We start from the raw sequence: 23,389 nt of genomic DNA, 5'->3' as shown, positions 1-23,389 counted from the left end.
TTCTTCCAGCATCTGCTTTCTCTCCATGAATTAATTTAAAAACCATGTTGCTTCTGGGTTTCCAATGGCTGAACCACACTTTGGCCACCATGAAATCTACTTTGCCTATTACTGCTGCAAGATTGTTGGTGTTCAGTGTCAGCGGGGGGCCACATTGATGTACAGAACGAACAAGAACCCACTGTGTCCAGCTTTTAAATGGGCAGCCAGTTTATTCAAAGTATTCTGTTTTTGAGGCCAGACAAGGCCTTTGAAGTGTTTCATGAAATTTCAGAGGCTCATCTGGGCTACTGTTTAATAGCCTGACATATGGCCACCTTTGGTGCTGTGGGAATGTGGTGTGACTTGTGGAAGACACTGTACTAGAGCACCATTCCAGCAGTGCTGAGAGATTCCCTTAAGCAATTCCTTGTATTTTTATCTGGTATAGGTTTGCTGAAATTGATTATGATAATCTAAATTAATTGCTATAACCAATATTTATCACCACATTCAATTACATTTTGCAAAGCAATTAATATAAGCATAGCCAATGTTACAAGGCAGGAGGGCCTCAGGCTGACATAAAGAGAAAAATCAGACAAAGAATTGTTTTTTCCCTTTTGGCTCAGCTGCAGGAGAGAGAGAGAAAGAGAGGGAGAGGGGGCAGAGGAAGGGAGAAGAGAAAGGTCCATGCTGTGAACTGCAGAATGGGACCACCAAAAAATTCACTTAGTATGCTTTAAAGCTGATTTTGTTCCTACTTTTTAATTTACTCATTTTCTAGTTTTTTTAAAGGAAAAAATGCGAGTACGTAACAATATCTAAATACTCCTAATTGTACTTTAAAATTCATAATATGCTGAAACAAACTGTTGCTGCTATTCTGTAATTCTAAATGCTTACTTTGATCTATAAAGCCATATGTAGCATTGACTCTAGATCCCCAAGAGATCACCAATCCATAGCAACTGTTGACATTCTTTATCATCTGGGAGGAGGAAGCTGGTTTCTCAGGCCACGTCTGTACTAGATAAGTATTGCAAGCAGCTCCCACTGGTACTATAACCAGTTCAGCCACAGTAGTGGGAATACTCTTAAAATAGCCAACAGTAGACAGAACCCCACAGTGAATGGCCCTTTAATCTGGAACTCATTTTCCATTTTGGTGTGTCATACCCTTGGGTTTCAGACTACAGTGTGAATCTCATCAAGTTGTTAAGACAGAAGTAGTTTTTCTGCAAGTCTGAGTTAGCAGGGAAACAAGAATTCAGTTAGAACTCAGAAAAGATCATAAAAATAAAAAAAACTCTAGATTTTTTCCGACAACAATAATTTGGTACCATCTCAGTTATAGAGACAGAAAGAACCAGAGCTAAAGCCCATGTAGCCCATACAGCAAATGATATACTCCTTTTTTCTGAGAGTTCAAATGCCTGCCTTTCTTTGCTGCAGCTTAGTTAATAACCAGAAAGTGGATAGAAATTTTGACTTTCCAGTCTCCAAAATTCAAAAATGGATCAAAGGGATTTTACCTTGCTTTGGATCAGACTAAAAGCAGAACATTTCAGAGAGTTTAAAGCCAAATCTATTTACACAGAAGTTGCCTATCTGTGGCTTTTCCATCAGCGTACTCATACACTCTCACCACTCTAGTATCTTCAGTGCTTTTTGGAGTAAAAGCTGAAAGCCTGACAGCAGGTTTTAGGCACTGCATCCTTATGAAGGGATGGAACGACACTGCACCAGTCCTGAGAGCATCAGAAAGTGAACAGCTTCTGTGAACGCTTCCCAGTGTTCAGAGGGGGCTTGGGTATTACACCCTCTTCCTCACTAGACAGGCCACTTCTACTGGCCAGGCTGTAATGCAGGAGGAGGAAGGAACAATCATCTGGCTTCTTCCTGGCAGCTTTTGGGACACCAGCCTCCCCTGGAGGACTTTGAAGTGAGAGAGAGAGAAAAAATTGACCCTGTGTAGCAAAGAATAAGCTGCTGTAGTCCAAGCTTTATGTGAACAGGATGAGGACGAGAAGGCTCCCTGCATCATTCCCAGCTACCATTTAAGACCAAGAATCTGGTCTTGAAGAAAGGGCTCAGGATCTGGCTTCCAGAATAACCTGGGAACTAGTTTCCACCTTTCTCTAAAGCCATTACACAAACTGATATAATGAAGCAAATACGATTTTAAAAAGTATAAATTAAGATCAGCAATAAAGAGGCAGCAATAAAAGTAATACCATGAATTATTTTAAAACAAAGATGTTGAATGTAGATTAAAACTATTCCATAAGTTTTCAAAGCAAACCCCTCTGCTGTGTTTGTGAGGAACTGAGTGGAAGAGAGGGAGGCTAGGAGGAGACAAAGCATCCATGTTGTGTTGCTTGCAGCTTTTGTTTGAAAGGGCCATAGGTTGCTGGAGTACCATAGAAATGCATTGCTTTTATGGCTTATGCAGGAAGTTTGGTGGAGAATGCTGGGGAATACAGATGTTTATCTTCATATTTAGGACATTACATAGATGTTGTTTTCACACTTTCCAGAGAGTCTTATCAATCCAAACTCACCCAACACAACTGGACTGGACCACCACGGTTCTACCTGAACATGGAGCAGGAATTTGTTGATAGTAAAGAACTGAATTTAATCCAGTAACCCAGAAGAATAGCGGCCCATTTGCCATTACTTGTCTCCTATAGTATTTTGCTTTTCAGGCTTGTTATAAGCAGTGTTTAGTTTAGTTTTTCAAAGAGCAAAATGCTGTCAGCTTTCTGATACACTTTCACTTTTTCTCCTTGGATTTTTCAATTTCAGTATTTGCCTGTTTGTTTTTTTGTGCCACTGTTGTCCTAACAGGTGTCCTGTGTCTCTCTGTGCCAAGTTTTGTAATGCCAAAGCCATGGTTAAAAAGATAGACGTTTTATGAATACATTGGCAGTGCTTGATAGAATCTGTATACATAATCAGAATATACTTTATCAGCATGTTCTGGATCTTGCTCTGCTGGCATATAATGGCACTGCTTACTTTTCTGCACTTAGACCCTGTATCCCCTCCTGCTATACTAGGTGTGGGTTAGTGTGATAATAAGGTGAGCCAATAACTTATAGACAGGCCATGTGCACAAGGCAGAGTGGGAAATGGTACACTGGACAACAAGAAAGCAGTCCGTCACTGGAGAAGAAAATCGTGCTCGAGGCGGCTGGTTTAGAAGAAAGATTGTGGGAGAAGAGGCTACTGCTCACTGAAGAACCTTTGCTCCAGAAACTCACATTTTTGCTGGAGGAGATGTTTTGCTGGACAATGCTGGCTGTAAAACCAAGGAATCATAATGGCTCTATTGAAGTCAATAGGAGAATTGCCATTAGGACCAGGATTTCAGCGCACACGTTTCTGTTAATTTACAGTATTTTGCAATTTCTCCTATGCAGGTAAAAACACCCAGCAAAAGCAATTTGTTTGTTCAGAATGTTTTGGCTCTGTGAGAGCAAAGCAGTTTACAGATTATGAAAAATAAAAATAAACAAAAAGAATTAGTCTAAATAATCAGTTGCTACTGAAATATGGAGGTTAATGGAATAAATAACTCATAGTTGTTAGCATAAACATTAATTAAGCTTTGAAGCATCCCTATGACACAGGTAAGTTTTATTTTCCCAGACTCCATTTTACACAGGAGTAAACAAGGGGGCAGTGAGATAAAGTGATTTGCACAAGGTTACATAGTGAATTAGTGGCAGAATCAGATTATAGAGTCCAGATATCTTTTTTTCCAAGCCTCTTGTTTTAATTAACAGGCTCTCTCCTGCAAAATGAAAATAACATTTTCATTTTCATTTTGTGACTGACAGCGTTTCATCCTGATACAATGAGAAATGACTGAGATGTTAAATCTTCTCCAGAGAAGCATCGTGAACTAATAAAAGGTGTGGACTATCATGGCAGCTATTTTCCACGAAATAGGGCTTAATTTTGGTAATTTTTCAGTGCTGCTTTTCATTGTCACTGAAGTGATTAAGTCTATTCCTTTCCCAAAGGCTGAGCTTAAGCAAGAAATTTGCTGTACCAATGCATTATATTCAGAGTCATTAAATCAGCAGCTATTATGGTGTCTCTAGAGCTGGATGTTTTTCTACAGAGGGAAAAAAAACAGTGGGAGAAAATTATGAGAGACATAGGAAGCTTTGTAGAGACTGATAAACTGCAGCACAGACAATTTTGATGGGAAGAGCTTTAGAAAATGATGGGCCTAGTCTGCATCCAGTTATACCAGTGTAATTCAGAAATAATACCATGGCAGTCAATTTGATGCAGAGTGCACTGCCTGACAGCTTAAGGTGTCTACACTGTATTGAGAACATGAGATACTGATCATTTTAGTAACACTAGGACAAGTCTGGTGTTCTTTTTTTTAAAAAAAAACAAAAAATACATTATAACTGTTTGGGTTTAGATTTGATATATTTATATTAAAAAGAAAACCAGTAAATTTCTTTCCTGCACATATCAATTTGAACTTGAGCTTTCTAGTACAGTTTGACTTAATATATTGTAGTTATGGAGAAAATGACAACCTTTTATCCCTCCCCCCAAAAAATCAATTTAGTTCAGCCTCTTGATGTGTGTCAAAGCTATGTATAAATCTGAGCTGAGGAGCCGCAGCTGTCAGGAGACTAAAAATACCAGCGCTTTAGACTAGGTGTGTCCAAATAGCAAAATAAACCTACCGCAAGTGACAATCCAGAACAGTCATGAGATACAACACAGATAAGGAGAACATAGAAGGAAGAAATAAAAATTAAAACAGCCACACACATAAATATTAGTAAGACCATGGAGAAATGACCGTGTCCATGGAAAATGCCTTTTTATTAGTGTCCTTTACATAATAAGGGCCTCATCCTCCAAATTTCAGTTTTGTGATGGGTTGTGTGGAAGCCGAGAGCTCTTCTTGCATGAATATGAATTATTCACATGAGCAAGAGTTTCAGGATCATGGTCCTCATTGGTATGGGAAGTATTTACAGCAACAAAATGTAGGGTTTATATTAATCTTTACATAATGTCCCCATTCAAAATATCATATTAAAAACTGTTTGGGGAAATTAACATGTTGAAATAGAAATAATCTAATTGCACTCTGCATACTACAGAAGTCAGAAGGTGCTACCTAGCAATGCTATATAAGGGTAAATTTACACATTACACTTAGACCACATTACATTTGTGGAATGTTAAGCAGTGTTAAAGTGAGAACACGCTGTGAGCACACTAAGGGTTAAAACTGGGTGCACACAGAAGTGACAATTTTTGCCCAATCTGGCCACAGAAAGCAGTTCATAGCCTGGACCAAACATATGGTAGATTGGTTGAAAATCTGACCCTTCACTGCATGAAGGGTCAGATAAAGATGGTTCAAAACAGAGTGTCTTCTGTAACTTCTATCTGCCCTGCCTGCCAGCCTTGAGCTGTTTTCAGAATGGGAGGGGGGAAAGGGAGTGTAGGGAGTTTGGTCTGGGGGGTTTGCAGCCTCCGCTGGATGGTGGGGTGGGTGTATTGGAGCCCCCTTCCACAAAGGTGGTTATGGGGCTGCATTACACCAGCCCCACACTCCAGTAGGGGCTGAAAATACCCCAGTCTGAACTCCCTCCACTCCCTTTCCCCTTCTCATTCTGAAACAGGAACAGGCTTGGCAAAAGGAAGGGCAATTGCTAGGGGAAACTGGCTGCAGGTTGGCAGCCAGCAGCTAGATTCTCCTCCCCACTGGAACCAATAGTGAACTTCTGTTTGTTCCAAGGGATCGTTGTAACTCAGAATGCTTTCTGCAAAGTGTTCTTAGGTACAGTGCACTTTGGTCTGCATTCACTGTTTCTTGCTGTATAGCTCTGACTTGCCACTAGAGCGGTGTTAAGCAGGGATGTGGCTAGGAGGCAAGACACCTGGGCTCCATCCCTACTCTGGGTGGTACTGGGCTGGCAATGCATCTTGGGATGCTGAATGACTGAAAATTGCTAGTTTCAGAGCAGACTGAAGTTACCTAAACATGAACTGGGTAGCATGGCTTAAAGTTAACCCTCTTCTGAAGTGGCATAACTTTGAGAAGCTCAAAGTTAGCATTAGTTAACAAGCTTTAAAGTAAGAATGCTCATGTTTTAAGTGCCTTTAGTATGCTTTAAGTGATATAATGTATAACTTCATCCTAACTGAAGCTTTTGTTCTACTTAGGCTTAGAGCTATTAGCATGGACCTTTTGCCTCTAAGCCCAGTCTGGGTGACTCCATTTGGGACCAGAACTCTGTAATAGTAGGATTGGGGCCTCAGTCCATGATGTTGTTAGTTTTAATGAATATTTGATGTCAGCAGGGAAAAAGTAGTTAGGCTTTCAGGGCTTGATCCCTTAGCTTTATTAATTGTAATTCTCAAATGGAATTGTACATGCCCAAGAAACTGAGATTCTACAAGTTGCTGAGACACTTCAAACTGCCAACTGGCTACTGCACTCTCAACTCCCACTGAAATCAAAGGGAACAAAAGGCACTCAAACTATATCCTGCAGGTGGTCAGTACCTTGCAAGTTTAGAGCTACTGACTGGAAAATTAAGCCTTCCTGTTTTGGCAACATTTCAGATCTGTGGCACAGTGCACAACTCTTGCAATAATCTTTCCAAGTGCATTAGAGTAGATCTTGATTTTCATATAAATTTGCCTGTTTGTGTCTTTAAAATTTACTTCCTTGAGGTCTACCAGGTCCTTTCCCTTTCTTCCTTCTCAAATATGCCATACACTAAATGGAGCATTGCACAGTTTCCTGCTATAAATTCCATGGCCTGTCACGCTAATTCAAGATGAAGCCATCAACTCACTGTGTATATATGTAAAAAGTAATACTCCAAATATGGTGCTATATATAGCCCTAAAGGCTTAAAATTAGTCAACTGATTTAGATGCCTAAATAAAGACATATTAAACAATTTTTTTGCAAGCCATTATTAGTTATTGGTCACATTTAATTTGGCAGAAACTGTCATGGCTCCCTTGGCTTCAGTGATGATAATGTTAGGACAGCGTTATGAGAATCTGCTCTCTGTGTTTAATTTTGCAAAACTCTGTCAATAGATCATGAATTACAGTCATAATAGTTAGACACATCTGTTTAAAAAGAACTGTGTACATCCTTTTCAATTACATAACTTCAATATAGTTGAAGCTCTTTGCAGGCCATTTTGAAATTTTGGTTATTTTTGTTAAGCGATAAAAAATTATTAACTATGAGGTTATAATTTTGCTCTAAAAAGTACTGAGTCAAGCTCACCATTGACTATAAAGCATACATTTATAGATTAAAACATTTACAATATGCTGAAGTCTTGGTCATTTTTCCAGGCAATTAAAAATATAATAAACAACACTTACTAATATACTATAAGTACCAGAACAGTCTTACATAATACAGAACAAACTCCACATAGATATCTATCAACAAAATGCACGTTACTTTTCCTGCAATAAATTGTTAGGTTTGTTATCATTAGTTGCATTTGATAGCACAGAGCAAACATCACACTGAATTTTATCATAAAAATGTTCAAATAGTACTTTCAAATTATTTTTGCTTCCATAAGAAAAAAATGGCTAATGATAGCCCAAGGTAGTTTAGCAATTAATGAATTGCTGTTTTGGACAAAATCTGAGGGAAACATTTCATAATTACTTAATATTAATAAGCTGGAACAAATGTTATAGATCAAATGCAAGGAGTCCATGGATGTCACATCAAGGTGCTTGAATTAAGATGGGAGAAGAATTTTTTGTTTCATATTTATCATATAAAGTAAAACAACATCCTTATTACACTTTTTCAAGGGAGGATCCAGGATTACTGCTTAGTGGTATTTTTGAGCTCAGCCTCATTGATCCTATTAATCATGGAATTAACTTCTTCTGTGACATATATTGCAATAATGTGTCACTATATACAATGGACACCAGTACGGTCTGAAATCAACTAATTTTTCTACAAGGCTACTCTAGCTAGTAATGGAAATACCCATAATACCCTTTTAAAGCTAATTGTTTTTAAATAATGTGTAAGCACTTCAGGGAAAGCAACCCTAAATGAACAGCATGTTTAAAAATAAAACAGCTGTATCTACACTAACTTTCTTACCATATACTCTACTAAACTAAAGTTTAGAAATCTTACCCACTGGCTGTGAATGTAAAACTGAATACTGCACTAGTTGACATTTCACATGTGTCCATTAGGAGCTCAAAACCTGTCATGCAATCTTCCATGGGGAAAAATAAGTAGCGGACCTGAGAACAAGACCACCTGTTTACATGAGGGAGTGATTTCTAGTGCCTCTTCATTTATGTACAAATTATGCTGAAAACATAAGTAGTCAGGGAATACTGAAGAGGCCCTTTGGCAGGATAGTGGATGTTAGTCAAAGGCAAAACATCTGTTGTCTTCAGTGTTGCAGGACAGAATTCCAAGTGTGCAAGGAGGACCTTGGATCATGAAGAGTTTTTAACTACCTGCAGAAGTGAAACTAAAGCATCTACTTTGGCTGAAAAGATTTTGCAGTATTTCACCCCTCACATGTGTCATGGCTGAAACATGAGTTTCTCTGCTGTTCTCAATTTGATGTTGTTCAAACAGAATCATGCTAATTTGTCCCAAGCTATACTGCTGCCTTTCAGCTAAAACTGTGTTTGGTCATCTTTAGCCTTCTCTTTTCTCCTACAGTTAATTCATTATTTACCAAATGCTCTTTTTTATTTCTTTTGACATTCTCCACTCCACTCCACTCTTCTGCTGCACTATGCTATTATCTGTCTGTAGTTATCCTTCTATTCCTGTACAAGAAGAGTTTTGGAACAAAAAGTCACCTCTTGCTCACAGGTAGGTGATTAGTGTAGTAATCTTTCAAATATGGATTCTCTTTACCTAGCTACTGAAACCCACTACTGCATCTAATCTTCACTGCAGTTCCCCATAGAGATAGGGCATTACATTTTTGAATTACTGTGATTTTTTACAATAAATGTTCTCCCTTCTAAGCCGAAGTGTTCCTAGCTGCTTGAAAGGCAGATACCAGTTTTGTAACAGGTGTACAAACAGTCATTGTCTTTGCTGAGGTATAAGTGTCTCACTTCCAGGATCCAGCGTGATCTCCAACTCAAGCTCTGACAACCAGTTTCCCATATACAGCACAAACCTATATAACACACTGGGTTTTTTTCCTCTGGAATTTTTAAATATAATCATTGCTTAAGAAATGGAAGGCTACTTTACCTGGTCTTTCATGGTCTTCCCTAAATCTTTAACATCTTTCATGTTAATAGCATTCTTCCCTCCCTTTTCCTTTCCCTTCTTCTTGTTCTTCTTTTTGAACAAGCACTTCTTACAGAGACAAAAGCAGCAGGTAAGGATTAATAGGACTGCAACTATGGCTATGGCTATTAAGGCCCAAGGTGGCACTGGAAGAGAAAAAGAAACACATACACATGGAACTTGTAAGTTTAAATGCAAAAGAAACAGATTTCATTATTAGCTAAACCTTTATCACCTCTTTGAGCAGAGAATGTCTAATGTATGTTGTTGTCATTTGTTTGTTTTCCCCAATTGAACCCCTGTACACAGGACATTAAATTAACAAAATACTTATTTACATGCTTTATAATAAACAGCAGACTGTAAGTTGCAGTCATTTTCATTAATTAGTAATAAAAATTCAGTACTTCTAATGTGCTCACACAGTACATATCTTTTAAAAATATCTTTTAAATATTGACCATATCTAGGAAGTTATTTGCTTTTCTCTATAATCATTCCCATAACCTCCCTGGTGTTATGGTCTGGTAAATCTTGCTGGAACTGACTGGGGATCTCCCTCTTTCAGAGCTTAGAGAAACAAGTAAAAAAGTCACACAGTTTTAATGATCAGCTTTTTTCCACTGCCACTACTATGCTTGACAGGCTTGCATGCCTCTCATTATAGCTGCAGGTCAAGGTCATCAGTAAACACTAACCAAGGACAAAGGACTCTCCAATCCAAAGGCATCCATGATGTTAGTCATCGTGTCCTTCTAATATTAGCATTGTTTCAATACATATTTTCATCTAAACCTTTATTTTAAAAAAATCATAGTTATTCAGTTCATTCATTTAGTCTAGGCTTCTGGCATAGGAAAATTAAATAACACAGAACAATAACAATGATAAGCTGGTCTTTCTGAAGACCACAATTTTGAAAAAAAAATGTTATCATGACAATTACTTATAAACAGGAAGAGAATTATCTTCATCCTTTACTGACCTCTTCTGATCACCCCACTTTACATGGACTACATGACAGGAAAACATTGTAAATAACAAGGCGTTAGAGCAAACAGTCCTTTCTGTATCTTAAAATATGCTCTGCCTTTCATATCTGTACTATATTCTCTAAACTGATTACATGAAAGTCTCTAAAATTACACAGAGCAAAACAGAAGAGTGAATCACATTTTACACATTGATGTCAGTGAATCACAAAAGGAAAATGGACAATGTAAACACAGGAAAATTAATTGCCTACAGTTGCCAAATGCAATGGAAAGCACGATTAAAGGAAGCTGGACTAAAGATTGCCACTTTAGATGGAATTAAGTTTTAGTGAGCATCTTCATTTTTGTGTTTTTTTCTCCAGCTTATGTTAGTGATAGCTACAAAAATAACGAAGTAAACATGTTCAGAATACTTAAAAAGTAAATTCTAACACTTTATGTGCCTCCAAATGTTCATTTAATGTAGGTGCCATAAAAGAAAAGTTGTACCATATGTAGAATAATTGAGTACTGATTATCAAACAAATGAATGTTAACAGATAAACAGTGAGCAGATTAACAGCTGCTTAAGGGAGGTATTTTATGGTGTTATTGATAGCAATTCTACAGTTAGGGTAGCACTGAAATCAACACTTATCACAAGCAGGGTTTAAATTACACTCCGATTCTTGCGGGGTCTGTGGTGGTGGCAGCTGGAAGCTGGAAGGAGCCGCCGCCACCACCTGAGCTGCTTAGAAAGGAATGGGGTGGGCCGGAGCCTCTCATTTCTTATGGGGGGGGCTCAGCACCCCCTAAGCCCCACTGTCATTCAAGCCCTGATTACAAGGTTAAAATTCCCATCTCATGCTTTAACAATTGAATTTGGTCTTCACATCTGCCATGATAACATTTCATAGGTCAATTTACTTTTCCCTATATTTGGTCTTTTTTATAAAAGTTTTACTAACTTTTCAGGGAGAAATCCTTAAAAATGATGATTTTTGAAAAATACTCTTTTGCTTTTCTTGATTTTGATTAAGTCCTCTGTCTAAAACAATTCAGACTCCCATAGCTCTCACAGATTCCAAATTGCACGTGCACATGCAATAACAACACTGCAGGTACAGGATCCTTTTAAGATTTGAAATTAAATTCAGGAAGTATTATTTCCCTTACTTAGTTATGCCAATATTAGTCAAAAAACCTGCTCAGATCTATCAGCCATTTCTGTTTTCCAGCAGTGCCAACTTGCCACACCAGCTGTGCTAGGGAGGCGGGCTGGACAGCAGGAGGCATGAGGATGACTACGGGGGAAAGAAAGGACGCAGGTAGGGGAAAAAAGAAGGCATGATGGAACTGAGTGTACTCAGGTTGAGAGAGAAGAGGGATTTGGTGAGACTTGAGATGGTGGGAGTTAGCGGTGATGTACATGTGGCTTGGGAAAAAAGCTCGTCTCTCAGAGGACATTTGGAGAAATCAGGTGCTGCTGTATTGAGGAACTGTTGGAAGAAGCAATCCTTTGGCACTGCTGTCCTGGCTCCCTAAAGTACTGAGGAAGCAGGTCTTGGGCGGCTCTTCAGACATTTCTGCCTGAACACAGATCTTCAGCTCCTTTGTTTTACGGTGATGTTTTCATCCATTTCATTTGTAATTAATTACACACCATGATCTCTGTGTTACAACTAAATGAAGATCAAACAAGTATCTGGGATGCTCAGAGTGATACAGATTTCTTAATTTGATATCTTCAAAGATGATGGTCCCTGATTCTTTTTGTTAAAGCAAAGACAGGTATAAAGAAAGGAAGCTTTTTAGGCAATCTGAACTCCGGAGACTCTTTAAAGGGCTTCTGTAGCCAAATCTTCTGGAAAAGAAAAAGGCTGGAGAGAATGCGTTCTTTAATAAGAATGCACAATCTCTGTCAGGAAGATGGCTCACCACAATACTGCTACTGGCAGTGATCCCCCAGACTATCATGACTGGCAATGGATGTACAAGTTAGATGTAAATCTAGTATAGCATATTTGCCATATAGGCTTTGAAGGAGAAATGTGTGTTCTTGTTTACCTGTTTTCAATTTTTTTTTCCTTGGGAATATTATTTAAATCATTCTGAATGAATCATGCTCTACAATATGGCTGAGATTTTCCAACATGAGCAGTGATTTCTCAGGCTTAAATTCTTTACAGCACCAGCTTTTGGCACTTTATAGAGGCCTGATTTTTAGAAAGAACTGAGCCTCTGAAAACCAGGCCCTTTTAAGATGCTCTCAGGATGGGCACCTCAGAATTAGGATAAGAAGGCACTTTTGAAGACTGATGTCTACTAAATGTGAAGAATGTGGAAGACATTAAAGTTATAGCTGTTTAATGTATATATCTATAGACTTGCTATTGTGGGGTACCTGGCTCTGTAGAACCCCAAGGATTAATACCTGCCAGAGCTTTTCACGTGTATTCAAGATTCCTTTAATTACTCTAATTCAATTTTCTACCATTCAAAAGGATAATATATGGAATCTGCTGCAGGAAGACTGGGGAAATGCATAAACCTGTCACACTTGTTTTTGGAGCTCTGTTTGAAGTCGTGGGATCTCCTCAGTAAAGGACCTTTGGAATGAATGAAAGACACATGACCTTACCTGAGAGAGAGAGACTCACAGAAAGGTCAGGCTGGCAGAAGCTGTAAGGTACAGCCTGTCTTACCCAACCCTGGTGATGGGACAAATGGGACTAATTTACATAGACTGGGAAAGCTCACGTTCATGTACAATAACATGTGTGATGCTTTTTAAAAATGGTACCCCTTGTCCTTAAAAAGTTGTGTGTCATTGGAGTTTCATACAAGTCAAGTTTCCAGATAGAAGTCTGTAGCAGAGGCTAAGACTGGTTTAGCCTGCTGCAGGTAACTCACTTGGCAAACAGGGGTTCTTGTAACTTGGTGATCTAATCTAAAAGGGAATGAATTATGGGATTCTACTCAGGAAATGCAGACATAAGCCTGTCATTGGGAAGGAAAAGCTACAGGGAAACTGAGTAATAAGTCAGAGGTAATGCTAACCTCCTAAGCCATAACAGTGAACTGAACTGATAACCATCACTGTCAAGGTGCCTTAGGAATCAATTTGGTGGCCATCACTCATGTTAAATATCACAAACTCACATGATCAGTCTCGTTGAATCTATTAAGCTCCAAAGGACAACTTGGTCGACTGAATTATTCAATTTCAGGGTTGCAAAATAATTTTCTTTGGGTAAAACCCCTTTTGGTTACTGCACCCAAAGTGCTTGGAGATGCTCAAGACCTTGGATCCAGGTCTGACATTTTGGCTGAACAATCTAAATCTACCAAATTCTAGACACCTGATCCCAGAGGGAAGGGCCACCTGAGCGAAGATGTAAACTGCATATCGGCATTCAAGTGTTAAATTCTATGTACAGTAATATATATCTAGAGTCCTTTAGACTAAACAGCTCCACAATGCCTTAGTAGACATAAAATGTATATATAGAAAGCAGTGAGTGGTGGAAAAGACAGTTCTTGCCTGGTTGTAATCTAACCATGCTCCATGGCTTTGGATGTTTCCCACCAAATTTGTATTTTTATAAGGACATTTGCAAGAACTGTGACATCAGGCTTGTCATAATTTTTAGATATATAGTACCCTCTATTTTTTCATTAGTGGTTAAAAAATTGCTACAAAGCACCTAATCCATTTTATATTTTGAACTGATCACCCTGAATAGCAACTGGGTATGAGTGTGTGTTTGAAAGAAGAGCTCAAAGAAAAGATTTTTTAAAGGCAATAATAGATTATTCGTGTATAGCAAAAAGATATATCATCCCTATGGAGATCTATTTAATTTAGCACATCAGTTGCTCCTACCTCAGCACAGCAAACTTATATGTATGTGCCACTCTGAAATACTTACGTCTTTAAGTTGACTTTGTAATTTTTAAATCATATTAGCTTGTGCTTGTCTTATTTGGTACAGCCTTGGGACACACACAGAACAGAACAGAGAACAAAGTATAAGCTGCAAACACACAACTTGTTCAAAACACCTGAAGAAATTTCTTGGGTTTTAGAATACTACAAAACCTTTTCAAATCTAAATGATTAAAAATATCCTCCTTTCTGGTCTGGATAGGGAACTCCACAGCAGAATAACTTGACACTGGTAAATTATGTTCTAGTTAGAAATAACTGCAATGAATACAAACCAGCAAGGTAAAGTCTCAAATTCTCCTACATACATGGAACAAGCAGGGGGAATGTCCTTAGAGTCTTGGGTTACCTGTAAAAATTAGGAAGGTTGATCTGTTTATCAAGGTCAGGAAGATCCCTCTTGCTTGAGAGAATATGGATGTACAGAAGGAAGTGGTTAGGGAAACAAAAGGGGAACTGGGGCAGGGAGCATGGCTGTAGTAAAACAGATAGGAAGTGGAAAGAAGGAAAAAAATATGACCAGGGCTACAGACATGGTAAGTCAATATAAATAAATATACAAATTGTTGGGGGGGGAAGGGGTGCAAGAATGTTCCACAACAAAACCCTGCCCATATACTTCCCTTCTATAACATCAGAGAAAAACCTGGTACTTTGAAGCTGATAAAAATGAAAGGAGGGAAGGAAGAGGCAAGAAAGAAGGGAGCTCTCTGGAACAAGAGGATGAAATAGCTTCAGAAGTTAAGAACCCTGCATAAAAAAAGCTCTGGCATTATCCATTCCCACTAAAACTGAGAAAATGATAACATTTCAATCAATAGCTAAGGACCCTCACAGTTGAAGACAGCAGCTATGCCATTCCACAGGGAATAATGGTAGTCTCTAAACTATCCAAAACCGAAAACCAGTTATCAGCTTTTTGATCAAAATAAACATCTTATATTTTAGTGGTGAGACACCACTGAATTACCAGGCAGCCGCAATTTTCAAACAGTTTGAAGCTTTGGTCTCATACAAAATATAGTACAACAATAAAAAACTGTACTGGCAAAGCAGGGAAACCTCCACGTTTTGCCAAGTGCAGATTCTGGAAAGGACTGCTACCTGAGTGTCCATCCAAATGAAACCGGGGGTCCTAAAATCACTTTATAGTTCAAAACATATTACAAAACTAGTAGTTTATAGTTCAAAATGTATTACAAAATTAATTTCCCAAAATCTGCATTCCAGGAATCAGGCTAAATTATGGCACAGGTGGCAAAGGACTGATGTAAGGAAGGCAGCCTGACAAACGTAAGTTCAGGGAACCCACTATGGACTATAAACAGTGGGAGCAGATAACACTCCTGACAGAGGGAGTAACTGGCAGGTTACCAGCGCAAACAAATTTCAGTGCTGATATACATTAGGTAGAAAGACAATATGCACTGGTAAGCATGAAGAAAAACACTGCCTGTATATTATGCAAGAATATTTTAAGCATTACACTCACTGCTTACACTGTTGTTTTTCTTCCAGACTCAGTAATGTACATCACTGGATCTAGGGCTATACACTGTGTGCATGCCTGGCAGTGGTTCTCAACCTTTTCGGACTCAAGACGCCCCTCAGAGAACACCAGCTCTTAATTTTCACTCATTTTTTTGACTACAGAAAAACAATTCTGCAATTCTTCTTTTGCAAAGAACTCGGAAGGACTCCTATAGGTCAGAATGTTTTTAACTCCATGAATTCCTATTTGAAATATCTTGGTTTACCTTGTAAATTATGTTTGCACACCAACAGTGCTAACATTGTGTGGCACCCCTTGGTGCCCTTGAAAGGATCTCAAGGCACCACAGGGTCCTGTGGCTCTTTGTTTGAGTATCACTGGTCTTTGGTATTTACATTTAGCTCACTTTTAATTAACCTTATTTCTTTTATTCTCTATGTGGCTTTACTCACTGCTTAACTCCAACCTACCACTAGAGGGAACCATGATAAAGTATCTTAATGAAATGGTACGATGCTGACAATCCCCCTTTCTGTCTATTCTTTGAGCATTCCATGTGCTATTGCATAAGACTGTCTCTACAAATAACTTCTGAAAGTTACTGAGGCTTTAACTTTGCTAACGGATATGTGTTATGCCAGCAAAACAGTCTGATGTGAAAATGCACTGATTAGATGGGTTTCACTAGTCAAATATACAGCTGCCTGAGCTGTTTGCTAGATTTTTATCAATCAAAATCATTCGACACTGCCTGCTGAACATTTTCGACCTCACGGATGAACTGACCTTGACTACAGCAAGAACAATAATCCTATCCAGAACTACAAAGCTAGCCAGGTTATTTGGGTTCCCTGCACAGCCAACACGCTTACCTTGCCTTCAAAAGCCTGAGGCCAAATATGCAAAGAATGAACACTGATTTATCTAGAGATGCATATATACAAAGTGTTGGGAGATAAAACTTTTTTCAATCAATTTATTTCCCAGAGTAGATGAGTAAGCTTCTCTTCCCTAAAAAACATCAGGTCTGCCCCTTGCCTGCCTCTTGATGAATAAGTCATTTTTTTGTCCCCAACTCCAATTGCTTTAATTTTTCTACATTTCTTGCTCCCTCCCTGACTGTTCTGTCACCCACTTGCTTCCTCTGGACCATATTTCCACCTTCTCATCCACCTTTTTTGACTGAGAAATAAGGCAGAGAGCAGTGGCATACCAACGGGGATGGGGGAGGGGGCATGCCCCTGGGCACTGGTAGGGGGGTGCCAGCCAGGCCTTCTAGGGGATACTTGGTCTCCTGGCAGCACTTTTGGTTTCACTGCTGGTGTTTCCAGGCTTGGCGATGGGTTGCTGGGGGGGGGGCGGTGGGGTGGCTCCCTTGCTTGGTGATTGGCTACAGATGGGGGCTGGAGACCCATGGTACACCACTGGCAGAGAGGTTTCAAGGTGTCTCTTTTCCAGAGACCTCACTTGCTCACTCAACATGTAGGAAATGGTTAGAGGGCACATGACTTCTGAGGAGAGGCTGAGGGAACTGGGCGTATTTAGTCTGCAGAAGAGAAGACTGAGAGGGGATTTGATAGCAGCCTTCAACTACCTGAAGGGGCCTACAAAGAGGATGGACCTTGACTGTTCTCAGTGGTGACAGATGACAGAACAAGGAGCAATGGTCTCAAGTTGCAGCAAAGGAAGTTTAGGTTAGAGATCAGGAAAAACTTTAGGAGGGTAGCAACACTGGAACAGGTTACCCAGAGAGGTGATAGAAGCTCTGTCCTTGGAGGTTTTTAAGGCCTGTCTTGACTCTTGACAAAGTCTGGCCTGAGATGATCTAGTTGGGGATGGTCCTGCTTTGAGCAGGGTGTTGGATTCACTAGATGACCTTCTGAGGTCCCTTCCAACCCTCATTTTCTATGGTTTTATAATTCTAACTGGGTGTGGGAAGGGTACCATTTCTAAGCCTGACATTCAAGCAGTGGGGAATTCACTATAGGTGTGGCCAGGAATATGTAAAAAATAAAGAAATAAATCAGCCCCCTGAATCATTACCAAAATGGTCAGAGGGAACAAGGGGTAGGCTGGAGAAGATTACAGAAAACTGGAGCCTCCAGTCTGAAGGTGGAAATAAGCAACTCTCCTGCAGATGTTCTGGAAAACCCCCTTTGTGAACATAAGGTGAAACCAGGTAACTTGCCAGGGAAGGACACAGCAATTCAAGGAACTAATATTCAGCACTAAACAAGTTTAAGACAATGTTTTCAATCATTTTGTGGACAATGGGATTTTATGGTTAAAGAGCTTTTCGCTCTTCCTGTGACATTTACTATGTGTTACATTTCAAACTTTGATTGATAATCTGAAAGGGGGAAAAAAAACCAGTTGAAAACTCAGTCAACTGCCTAGGATTTTAGGCCAAGATTTTTTAAGGGGCAGAAGGAAGATCAGCCATGCCACCCCTCAGCATGCAGCAGGCCTCACAAATTCATCAGGCTTCCTGTAAAACTTAAGAGGTTTTTTTTTTATTTCTCTTCTGAGGTTTTCAGCGTGTGAGATAGATTTGAGTCACATTCCAAGCTATTCCCTGCAGACATGAGAGAGAGAAATACACTTTATTTTTCAAACAGAACCTGAGATTGTGGTGTATCAGAAGAATCCAGGAACTGGGGCTTGAAGGAAAACACCTATTATTATGAGAATTGGCAACTGTGGAAGTTAGGCACCCAACTCCCACTGGAAGTCATTACCTATTTTATTGCTGGCTGAGTTTCAACGTTAATTTAGAAGGTCTCAGAGGAGGAAGGGCTCTTAGTGCAAACTTTTTTTTTCAAGCATACAACAGAAGACTATCAACCTTTGTTGTTTGCATCTATTTGTTTTGACATGTTTAATAATAATGCCAAGTCTTATTTAGTTCTTTACACTAGATATCAAAGCCATTTAAAAAAGAAGTAAATATCAGTGTTTTGAGGGCCTAACATGAATGACGTGTGCCCTTTGCAGCTGGGGGGGCATGGCTGCGCTGTCAACGACAGGGGTGGGGAGCTCCGGCAGACACTGCCGGTGCTGTTGATGGTGGCGGGGGGGGCGCGTGGCAAGTGCCGACCAGGGGTCGGTGACCACCCACAGGCACTGCTGGCAGCACCAGCAGTGGCCTGTGGTGATTGCAGACTGCCGGCAGATGCTGCCGGCGGTGTTGGCGGTGGGGTGGCGAGCAGCGACTGTCTGCAGGCACCGCCAACAGTATCAGCATTGCCTTTTTCTCGGGGATGCACTGCCACACACAGAGAGTGCACATGAACGCAGGTGCACCCCCTACGCATTGCCCCCTGGGGCCTGAAACAAACAGAGAGAGGGGGCTTGGGCTAAATCTGGATAGTCAAAAAGTCCAAGGTGGAATTGATTCAATTTTTGGAGGTTTATCTAAGCTGCATAGATAATGAACTGAACTCACATTTTCAGTGTAGGAAAGCAGCCATATGCCTGCTGTACAGGCCCAGGCCAGAAGGCAGGTGGTACTAGAGCAGACCTCCCAGCCTGCTGGCAATTACTGAGCCCAGCCCATCCCACCATTAGCTGCCCAGCATATGTCCTAACAGCCTGCTGCCCCCTGCCCTGGCAGCAGTCCTTTGGGCCAATGCTAGCCCCCACAGCTGCCAATGTGGGGGGAGCCCCATGCCTGCCTCAGGGGGGTTTCCCCTGCCCAGGTCCTGGGTTCCCCAAGTCCTGGTCTTCCTGACTGTGGGAGAGGGGTGTGTGGGGGGGGGGGAATCCCCCTCTGCTCCTGTGACAGGGCAGACCAGGGCTTGGTAGCCCCTGGGCCCAGGTGGAAGAAATGCCCCAAGGTGTGGGGCTCCCCTCATGTGAGCAGACAGCCAGCTTGGGGAGGGGGGACAGAACTGGCAATGGCCTGGGGGACTTCTCTCCCTCTCCCATCTGTGAGGGTGGGGCTGAGCTATGGCCCAATTGTGTGCAGGAGATAGTGGTGGGAAATATCCCTCTGCTCTTGTTGCAGGGCAGACTTAGGCTCAGGGGATCCCAGGCCAGGGCTGGGGGGCTGTATTCCCCCAACTCCCCCCTTGCTGCCCTGCAGGGCTGATACATGCAGGCAGGATGCAGGGTAGAGGCAGAGGCTTTCCTGCCTCAGCTCTGTGACAGCCTAGGGGTGGGGCCAGCTAGGCACTGGGCTGGGGCACTGGAGTGAGAGCCATGTTCCAGTGGGCCGCCCTGTGGGGGGCGTGGGCTAGCAGGGAGCTGCAATGCATCCTAAAATGCTGGGGGACTGCAAGGTAACTTTTATCAGGAGGGGATCTGGGACAGAAGTTCGATAGACTGGTTTAACCTAAAATGATTCAATCTGATACTACATCCATCAAGGTCTCAGCCATTCTGAAACCAGTGTGTACACTCAGCTTCTGTTCTGTTACAGGTTTAGGCCAGCCTTCAATCCCTATACTGGTTTATGTGTAATTTCTGTCCCTAGCCTTGGATGGTCACATAGCAGACCAGGAGCAGAGCCAAGTGTAGAACCTGCGTCTCCTATGTCCCAATGCTGCTCTGTCTACTAACAGCAGAGTCCATTGTACTGGCAGCAAGATGATTATTGGGTAACATAAAGTTTAAGTAAATTTATTGCTCAAGAACGGTGCTACTTTGATGCTTTCATACTTAAGTATGTTGTTCAGCCAATAAATAGGCAAAGCTCAGGCAAACAGTAGTGCAAATTTATTCATGATGATGAGTCAATTTTACCCCAGACAGTTGGGAATCACATCACTCACTTTGCTGAAAATATTTGGGGGAGAATATCAATTATTCTATAGTTTGTAAGAACCTAGAAGCTAGGGAGAACAGTTGCACATAAACTGGTTTAAATATCAGAAACTGGTTTAAAGCTGTTGACAGAACAGCGCAGTGCACATAAACCAGTTTCAAAATGGCTGAAACTGGTTTAAGATATCAGACTTAACTGATTTAGGTCAAACTGGTTTATGAAACTTCTGTCCCAGACCCCTTCCTGGTTCAAGTTAAATCAGTCCCCCAACATCCCAGCATGCTTTGCAGCCCTGGGCTGGGCTGTCTGCTCCAGAGAGCATGGTTGGCCCTGCCTCTATGCTCCCTGCATATGGAGCAGTGAGGGCTTGCTGACATGGGGCCGGAGTGGGAAACCCAGCTGGGGACTGCAGCTGGGTCTGTCTGGGTGGGCACCCCCTACCAGACTTTTCTCTTCTGGAATGGAGCGAGTGGGGATGGGGGTGGGGCACCAGGGAACAACAACCTGAGAAATACTGCCCCCCAGCAAACCCTGGCTGGGGTCTGAGGTCTCAGAGGGGCTTTAATCCCCCCTTTCCTAGTTCAGTGTGCTGCCCATGCCCCTTGATCTCTGCTGGAGTAGAGCATGGGGTGCAGGCAGGCAATAGCCTGAGAAAGACTGACCCCCAGGCAAACCCTGTCTGGGGTCGGAGGGTGGGTGTGTTGGAGGGACTAATCCCCTTCCACCTGTGAGCACAGGGCTATGACCTGCAGGACCAGACTGAGAGGTGGGAGGTGTTGGCAAAGACCTGGCAAAATCATATATATATGGTAGAGACAGAGCTAAGGCAACAGGAGAGGGTCCGCTTGGGCTGGTGTGATCAAAGAAAGCAGAGACCTAAATTTACATTATAAAGCAGAACCTGTAAAAGGGGGGGAGACTGGAATACGTAAACAGAGACAAAAGACACGGAATACATGAGCGTCCTACAAAAGGTGCTATAGGTGACAAGCACAGTAATGCCAAGGCACCCAAGGGGGAGAAGGGAGTGCAGGTGCACCTGTAAAAACCCAAGTAGAGATGAGGCCCATGGGATCTCCACTCCAACACCTAAGACCACTTGCTGATTCTCCAAGAATGACTTTTTGAATAGCTGGGTGTAACAAGACACTCTGACCTCAGGATTATGTAAACCTTATACAAGACTTTCTCTTGTCTCCTTGGTTTACATTTTGTTAGACTAAGTTGTGTGTGCTCTCACTGTGTTTTACTGGGCTGTATCTTAGCTTAGGTGAAGATTTTTGGCTGTTCTTTGTTGTGTGCTTAAAGTTGCAAATTGCTGTGTTCAATACATGCTCACTTCAGAGAAAGGACTATTTTTGTTCAAGCTTTTATGAATTCAGTGCCATTACCTTTTTTCTCACCCACCCCCTACTCAGCTTGGCAGCCTTGAGAGGGGAGTGGGGGGAGTTGTGGGAGGGGTAGAAGCCTGGCAGGCACTGCTCCCCCACCGCCTGCCCAGGCAGACCCGGGCTAGGGTCCCATGTGGGCCAGGGAGGGGATTTAAACCCTGACCTTCCAGCATACTAGCCCAGGCATGTGGCTACATTTCCTGAATCAAAAGTGAATGTCTATTCACTTGCTTCTTGGTTTAATCACTGCAGCTTAGACTAACCTGCAAAGACAGAATCAATTTAACCTCAGGCTTTTTGACTGTCTGTACCAGGATAACTTTTCCAACTCTCCCTTCTCAGTCATGTTTCCTAGACCTATAATCATTTTCGTTGTTCTCTCATACTCTTGCTAGTTTGCCTGGGCTTTCTCAAAGTGCATTGTCCAAAACTGGATATAGTGCTGAACAGAGTGAAAGAATCACTTCCCTACACTTGCAGGCAGCCTGCCTGTATCAGGCCAAACTGATGCAGTTCACTCTGAAGGCAGGCTGCTGCTTTGCTTGCCACTGCTGCACTTTTGATCAGATCACTGCTTTCCCTGCTGCCAAACAGCCATTGATTCTTGTGGCCAAATTGCTGCTGATGTTCTGGCTTTGCAGGCTAGTTGGAATTGCTTGGTAAGCGAGATGCAGCCTATAGCTAGAGGATGTCAACCCCCACAGTATGCTACTGGGTTTTTTCCCCCAGGAATAACCCGATGTTGACTGATAGTTACCTTGCAGTCTACTACAACCTGTGGTACTGCAGCCTAGCCAGTTGTTTCCTTAGTTTGTATTCACGCATTTGATTGTTCCATCCTAAGTGCAGGACTTTGTGCTTGTCTTTACTGAATTGCATTTGATTAATTTTGGATCACGTTTCCAGTTTATCAAGGTCATTGTGAATCCTAACCTGTCCTCTAGACAGTGGGTCTCAAGCTTTTTTGTACCAGGACCCATTTATAAACATTGATGGCCAGTCCTGACCCAATGCCCCTCACTCCTGACCCGCTGCCCCTGTCCTCAGGCCCCAGTCCCTCCCCCTCAGTGTGTGGGGCAAGGGGTGTGTGTGGGGGGTAGGATGGGTTGTGTGTGGGGCATGGGGAGCCCCAAGCAGCCTCTTGCAAGCTGGAACTCTGCCAGCCTGCAAGGGAAAAGCCACAGTTTCTCACATTTTTCTCCTTTAAAGGAGAATCCATTTTAAAGTTTGTTTATGACCCTTTCATATATTCTTGCTACCCACAAGTTGAGAAACACTGCTCTACAGTGTGTGCAACTCCGCCCATGTTTGTTTCTTCTGGAAATTTGCTAAGGGAGCAGACAGAAGTAACTTTTGAAACATTTTCAGTTGCAACATAAATGTTTCAGAAAGGTAGCTTGGAGCTATGGAACATGATCATGCGAGACAGTGTTGAAAGCCCTGCTAAGGTTGAGATATATCACATCCCCTGCTCTCCCCACATCCACAAAAGCCCATCACATCAT

The 23,389-nt window shown here is 41.5% G+C and overlaps 1 protein-coding gene across 7 annotated transcripts in view; it reads right to left on the bottom strand.

Moving 5' to 3' along the window:
• SYT1 (synaptotagmin 1) overlaps nucleotides 1-23,389 on the bottom strand; it is a 704,251-nt gene that overhangs the window by 172,440 nt on the left and 508,422 nt on the right. For all 7 annotated transcript variants that reach the window (XM_019514775.1, XM_019514779.1, XM_019514778.1 and 4 more), the window contains one exon: nucleotides 9,275-9,459. In XM_019514775.1, coding sequence (XP_019370320.1) covers nucleotides 9,275-9,459 — 185 coding nt within the window. The remainder of the gene's footprint in view (nucleotides 1-9,274; nucleotides 9,460-23,389) is intronic.

Source organism: Gavialis gangeticus, unplaced genomic scaffold, assembly GCF_001723915.1.
Source record: "Gavialis gangeticus isolate Ggan-Ray unplaced genomic scaffold, GavGan_comp1, whole genome shotgun sequence".
NCBI lineage: Eukaryota > Metazoa > Chordata > Crocodylia > Gavialidae > Gavialis > Gavialis gangeticus.
Note: the sequence above shows the minus strand (reverse complement) of the source record. Positions and strands in the feature narration are given on the sequence as shown.